General features: G+C 42.3%; 1 protein-coding gene across 1 annotated transcript in view; it reads left to right on the forward strand.

Moving 5' to 3' along the window:
- Positions 1 to 943, forward strand: part of LOC119658999 — a 45,783-nt gene extending 44,840 nt beyond the window's left edge. Inside the window, exon 5 of the mRNA XM_038066883.1 lies at positions 490 to 943. Coding sequence (XP_037922811.1) covers positions 490 to 685 — 196 coding nt within the window. The 3' untranslated portion in view covers positions 686 to 943. The remainder of the gene's footprint in view (positions 1 to 489) is intronic.
- Positions 944 to 7,196: the final 6,253 nt, after the last annotated feature.

Raw genomic sequence — 7,196 nt, forward strand, 5'->3', positions numbered from 1 at the left:
AATTGTAAAAACCTCTTGAACACGAAAGCTCCCAAAAACAGATACCCACTTGTTATATCACCTCCCCCTCTCAACTATTATTTTTTCTTCCCATTCTTTTTCGTTGTTTTTGTTATTTTCATGGTTGGTTTCGTTATAGTACTTACTGCGGACTTTATTCGTCCCTCCGTCCCACACCCGAAGTTGGAGTCAAAAAAAAAAAATCCCAAGTTCGTCCACACTTGGCGTTAATTTGTTGAATGTTTTAATGTTTTATTTCCACCTAATGTGGTTTATCTAACGTATAAGTGTGTATTCCCATGATTTTATTCAAATTGGTGGCGTTTTTGTGGTGCTTTTATATCTATTTAGCTTTTTTTCTCTTCTTTTTGCTTTCATCTTTCGCATGTTCTGTAGTTTCGGCTAATTTGACTTGGTTTTCACATAAATTTGCATTAAGGCTTTGTCATGCGGGTTAATTGATGAATTCAATTTTCTATTTGATTGCAGGATATGTTGCGGGAGTCTTATCGGTGTTATCACTGAATTTCGCACAGGACGGTACAGTGTCAATGTTATGTATTTGATAATTGAATATTGCACTTGTCCCGGCCTATGCGCGATTAGTGCATCAACAATAGAGCAGGGAACGTCAGGAGTAGCATCGTTAGATAGGCGTTGTTATAACATCAGATCAGTCAGTTAATCTTCTTGGTAGTCATAGATAATATGGAAAGGCGCGGTTAGATTTAGATACAAAATTGTATTCTAGGATTTAAGCAGAAAATAGAATATTAATTAAATTAATTGTGTTAGTTTTTAGCTCTTACAACTAAGTCATTTTCGCTTTCACTTTTCGATAATCTTCGTTAGGTTTCTTAGATAGTATTTTTTAGCATTTTTTCAGAGTTGCATTTTTCTTATTTAGTGTTTGAATTTAAATAAACGAATTTACAGCGCCCAAGTTTTGATTATAATCCTCTTCAGTCGGGATTAGCTCGTCTTGATCGGTTGCGCCATTTCGTTTGTCCTTAGGCCTGATTTGGACGGAGTCGAAGAGCTCTCAAATCGCCATCTAATGTATCAATCCATCGTCGTTTTGGTCGCTCCTCGTTGACTTCGATGTTTAGACTAATCTTAACAAGTGAGTTCTCTTCAGTCCGAACTACATGTCGGTACCATCGAAGAGGCCTTTCTTCTTGTCTACGATCGGTGCAACCCCATATCGATCGTTGAAATCCTCATTTCTGAGTAATTATGGCGTGTTACAGCACCTTTTCGCATCGTCTTCCAACATAACAATTTTGGTCTCCACTGCCACGAAGCGCCGTTCATTATCTTTTATAGTCAGCTAGCACTCAGAAGGTAGCAGTACGCACTACACTGCGGCAAATTTCATTCATTTATGCATCGATCAAAAAGGACGCTACTTCAAGTGGCCCCGATGCTTGAAGCAATTCCATAACGTAATTCAACGTTGGCCGATAGCGCTGATCCGACATATTGAAATGTCGATTTCACTGGAGTCGAACGTAAAAAAATCTGCTTTATTCAGATTCAGGCTCATATCGTGCTGGATGAAGCTATTATTCCACTTTTGGACAAGTTGCTTGAGATTTCCATTATTATGGAACCTTAGGAATACATCATGTTCACAGAACAGTGTGTAGGGCACTGGACTTCGGATGTCCCGTGGGACAGTATCCTCAACAAGAACGAAGATGAGCGAGGGGAAGACGGCTCAAATCTTTGCTTCCGGCGCGAAACTAGAATCGACATCGTGGGCGCCACAGTCACTCCTTCGATGCTGGAACAAGACGATGGCCATTTGTTTGTTGCAACCCATCGGCTGTTTTGTTCTTTCGAAAGGCAGCTTCTAATTCTTGCGCGGAATTTCCGATCTTCGTTGGGAAACCGCTTGAATCGCCGTCGTAAAGATGCGACTGTAGAAATTGGGTCTGTGGGCTTGCAAAGCCCTCGATAGCTTGAAACTTACTCTGAAAGGACGCGGTATCCAAAGTTTTTCAAATTCGTCCCGGTACGAGTCTCGCGAGAGGCAGATTGGAAAGAAGCTACCGCAGGTGTCGAACGTGTTCATCGGACCACGATGAACACGTTCGACACCTGCGGTAGGAAGTAACACCGCATGAGCAGACCAGTACCGCAGGAGATGGTCGGTGGGTAATTGGAGCGACTGAGCTGTGTTACGAAGACCCATAGATGATCGAATGAATGTGAAGAGACCGTAAATGCAGCAATTTCTGAAATTATGGAAATTCTGTGAATTGAAGTGGCTTCCATGTTGCCGTATGAGGTACTTGTAAGCCCAGTCAAACAATTCTCTAACTTTTTATCACCGTTGTCGGTGAGGATGCCGTGTTGAGACCGGAAAGTTGCGCCAATGATTGTCGACGGTGAACTGCCAGACGTATGGACGTTGCAGGCCTACGGGTTTGCGGTTAAATACATGGAGGCGGTTTTCTGCAGAAATTGGGGCGCCAACCTCTGCCGCCTGAGTCGAAAGCGGCTTTACCAGAAACTCTACCTGAGCATCTGGAGGGGATTACCTTACATGTCAAAGGGAGGAGAACGTTATAATGTTGCCAGATTGCTAGCAATAGCCCCAGTCTCATTATTACAGCTCATTTTTCCTCCAGCCTCCTTCCTTCCTCTCTGTGCCTTATTCTCCAATTCGAAAACCAATCTGTTATCTACGCAGGTTGAGTCCTTCAAACTCAATTGGACGCCTTCAGAAGCTCATCTCGAGTTTCGATCTTTTGCATTCATTTGACATGACCGTTTCAACTTACATCGAGTTCGATTCCTTGATTACTCTATATTCTTCGGGAAAAATTGTTGCCCATATCCGTGTTTAATCTTTTTTTTTCGGGGGGAATTTCATGTAGGGACTCTCCTAAGACGTCGTTCACCTCCTTCAAGGTGTTGACGTTGTCCAACGACAAATTGTGTTCCCGCTCCATTATATGTCTGACAACCGCGTACCGTATGTGTGGGTTATTCTTATTTTTAGCGGATTTGGCCTCCTTTAAGTGTTCTAACGCCCTGGTGTGGACTAGCCGTTTTGTTTGGCCTACGTAAATCTTGTCCCAGTCTGGGCAGGCAATCTTATAAACGCCACTTTTTTGACTGATTGTAACCGGGTCCTAAGTAGGTACTGCATTGGACCCGAGTAGATTAATGTTATTCATTGCCTAGATTCTGTGTTCACCTCCTGGAAGAGTGTTGAAAGTTGCTGCCTTGAGGCCTGGCGTAGTTCCTTTTTGACCCAATTTTCGATGAGGTCCCTTTTGTATCCGTTTTTCTTGGCTGTTTCCAGGATGTAATTCATTTCTTTATTTCTTCTCTCTTCATTGAGTGGTATTGTGACCATCCTGCGAATCATAAAGTTGTATGCCGCCGTCTTATGATGAAAATCATGGTTTGAGGTGTATGTAATGGTTCGTTGTGTCTGGATCGGTTTCCTGTAGACGTCGAATTCAAAATCTCCTCTTTCCCGGATATTTTTAAGTCTAGGAACGGTATCTCCCCTTCCTTTTCGATCTCCATGGTGAAATCGATGTTCCTGTGTGCCCAGTTGCGTTTCTCGATGATTGTTATTGCTTCTTCCCTTTTGAAAACTGCTAATACATCATCCACGTATCTGATCCAGAATCTCAGGAGTGCCCCAGCTTCCTCGAGTTCATTCTCCAAGTTCTCTATGAATACCTCGCAAAGCAGCGGTGAGAGGAGGTTGTTTTATAAAAGTTATTCCTGAATGTGAAATGGGATTCACTTATGCACGTGAAGGCCATTCGCTTGGGTGGGGGTCAGTGTCGCCTAATTTCTTCTTGCTTTTTCTTCTTGTGATGTATTATATATTTGATTCCTGCCTCGATGTCAGTTTTCTGACAAAAGGTTTTTTTCGAAGAGGCGCAGCAGAATAGGAGATGTAAAAGTGGGGGCAGTGATACTGAGGTATATTTTCTCGATTCACCACCACCAGGTGCTTTTACGGTCCCGTAGGTTTGGTGATGCTTACCTGGTATGTCACTATGTTAATGATTGATCGAAGAATGTTCCGTTCGTTCGAGAGATTGGAGGTGGACCAAGTAAGTTCGTGAAAGGAAAAGAGTGGAGCAGTAAACATTCCGTAATACTACGAGTTTCCAGGACAGGATGTATGTTTTGGGATGTTAATTTGAATTAACCAACCACTGGACGCTGCCTTGATGTGATCCAATAAAACATCAGACGCAGACTTGATTTAATTTACTGAATTCTGTTGAAAGGCAGATATATCACGCAGCGGAGTCGACTCGGTGTGCAATGGAGAAAGCAAACTGTGGTCATTATATAAGGGTGTATATAACTACTTCACTAATGGAAAATTTGTCCTTCCTCTCGGAGGCCATGAGAAAGGGCCTTGATTCACTTAGCAGTAAGTAGCTTTGTTCCGGATATGTCGGACTTATTCTGTGTATGACTTCACGACCAAACAGGCTATTTCAAGCTGTTTTCACTCTATGTTGATAAAGGTGAGATTTTATTCTCAGCAATGCTCATAGATTTTAAGATTTAAATTCTTTTCGACTTGACATTTATTGGGAATAGTCCTGTAAAATCATTGCCACCATGTTTCTAGTCACTTCCAGAATCCACGTAGGTGCTTTGAATCAAATGATAGGTCTTGTCAGGGTTTTGTACCTGTGCCGATTAAACTTGAGAAGGCGTTCGTGGAATTTAACTCCCTAAGTATTGGATCGTTTGTGATTTTAATTTTGAAGCGTTTAGCATTCTTATGAATATTTCTATCTAAGTTTCTAGATTGTCCTCTGAAAGTAAACAATTGCGTTTTCATCTCATTTATTCCAATGCTTCAATAGCGAAAGTATTTGCAGAGAGTGTCAATTAGCAATTGGGCTTGCGAGATCTGGGTCGTGGCATTAAATGTGACAATACTTAACTCCATAAGTTAAGGATAAGCTTAGCGGTGAATTGACGCTGTTTGGCGCTAGAGCTTCAACCAATTCTTGGAAGGTATTGATTGGTTGCTTAGCGTCCGCTTGAATCGCTGCTTTGGGAAGAGATGCTTGACTGAAGATTTCTCAACTGCATTCTGGGTTTTGACAACTTCCCGTTTGGCTCCCATTTCTGTATAAGCTGGGCACCCGAGGTTGTTTGCAGTGTGTGCCCAATTTGGCCGCGGCTGCAACAATGTCGTTGGTCTTGAGAATTCCCCACGCGGATGGCTTTTTGTGTATTTAAGGCAGTTGTTTATTATCCAGTAATTTTAAGCCTCCACTGGTTTCACATTTCCGAAAGTAATCTTTTGATGAAGTTAGGTGTGGTTCTGTGGCGGACATTATATTTCCTGGTCACAACATTTGCAACCAAGCGAAATTTTAAAAGTGAGTGTTTTGAACTGAGTTCCGCCATAATTTCGTTGAGGTCAGTTTCCCTGTGAAGACTGAGGAAAATTATGAACTGAGTCTTAAAGGATGAACAAAATCTGGCGTGGTCCCTTGTGGACTTTGCAAAAATGAGTGTTCCATTACTCCTCGTGTTTTTTAGGGTCGCTTTTAGACCCTTATCCTCTTCTGATTTTAGTAGCTCCGGAAAATGAATGTCATAACATTGTTAAGCTTTGAGGCACTGAGAGCTGAGGAGCCACTGACACTTGGGGAGCGCTCATGCTGTTAGCAATCATCTGTTGCTTTTTGCTCATTGAAAAAAAATTGCTACCTGAAAAATGATGCATCTGTGTTCCTATAAAACCTTTTTGTAATAATAATAATGATCGTTGGTGCAACAATCCATATTGGATCAGCGCCTTGAAGTGTGTTAGAGCACTTCATTCCAGACCGTAACGGTACACTACAGAATAGCCTGTAGGAAGCATTGTGCTCGCCCGAGATTATTCTCCTGATTTGACTCAGGTACTCATTCACTGCTGAGTCGACTGGTATCCGTGCTAGTGCTAGTGCTCTAATCACTCAGCTATTTGGACTTGGTGATCCTTTACAGAGCTTTTTTTGGTTTCAGACAGAAGGAAGCAGTCGAGGATAGACTGACTACTCGGTCTTGTCATTTCAATATTGATGAGCGAAAAGGATCGTGGATCTATTATGGCAGAATTTCTCCATTTATAATGGCTGCTTTATCGCCGCAGTCGGAGACTACCAAGTTCCGTCTATCAGCGGTAGTTTGAACTATTGCCATCATAGCGAAAGACGTTGGCAAGTTCTCAATGGCGACCTTCTCAAAAGGATAGTCTTCTGGGATTAGGAGGGCAGTGCCTGAATTGAAATCGTTTCAAATAATGTTATATCCGATGGAGTTTACGTTGTGTCTGTTTTGTAGGTAGGTCTCCAAAATGTAGTAAAAGTTTGCCTTCAAAGTGTTAATTAACAATTGAGCGACGGCCCTTTGGGCGTGTGAGATTAGAAACGCATAGTTAAATGTGGTGATAGTTAACTAGATAAGTAAAGGATAAGCTTAATTGCAGCGAATTGACGCTGGTCGTTGCTGGGCGCAAAAGCGAGAGCTTCAACTACTTCTCGGATGCTACTGGCTGGTTGCTTGGCGTTCGCTGGAATCGCTGTTTTGCGAAGCGACTTCCTAGCAACTTGTGCGGCTGACAAACTTGGGCTAGTCAAACTCTGTAACAGTTGAGCTACTGTTCGCTTGATTGAAGTTTTCTCAGTTGCCTTTCGGGGTTTTGACTGTCATTTCTTTGTAACCTGGACATCCGCGATAGGTTGCAGGGTGCCCAGTTTGAACGAAATCGCAGTAATGCGGAACTACTGTCGTGGGTCATGAGTATTCTCCACGCGGTTGCTCGAAATTTTGACACTGGTTTCATTTTTTCAAAAGTAATCTTTTTATGAAGGATTTACTACATCTTGAAAACTCCACTTAGCTCTTGGGAGCGTTCAAAGTTAGCTAGTAAAAGACCAGATTGAAATTTGAAACTGGGAAAGGTTTTCTACTTATGGAGGGCCTTATCCTTCCTGCTCACAAAATTTGAAACCGAGCGAACTTCATAATTTCTTCGGGGTCAGTTTCCTTGTGTAGATCGCCGATAATTATGGACTGAGTCCATATGCACTCGGCAAAGATAAGGGTGCTATAAACCCTGGTGTTTTTAGGGTCATAGGTCAACTTTTCTGAACATGGATCAAATTTCTCCGTGTGGTAGTCGAGTTGGTTGAACGCCA

Source organism: Hermetia illucens, chromosome 6 (genome assembly GCF_905115235.1).
Source record: "Hermetia illucens chromosome 6, iHerIll2.2.curated.20191125, whole genome shotgun sequence".
Lineage (NCBI taxonomy): Eukaryota > Metazoa > Arthropoda > Insecta > Diptera > Stratiomyidae > Hermetia > Hermetia illucens.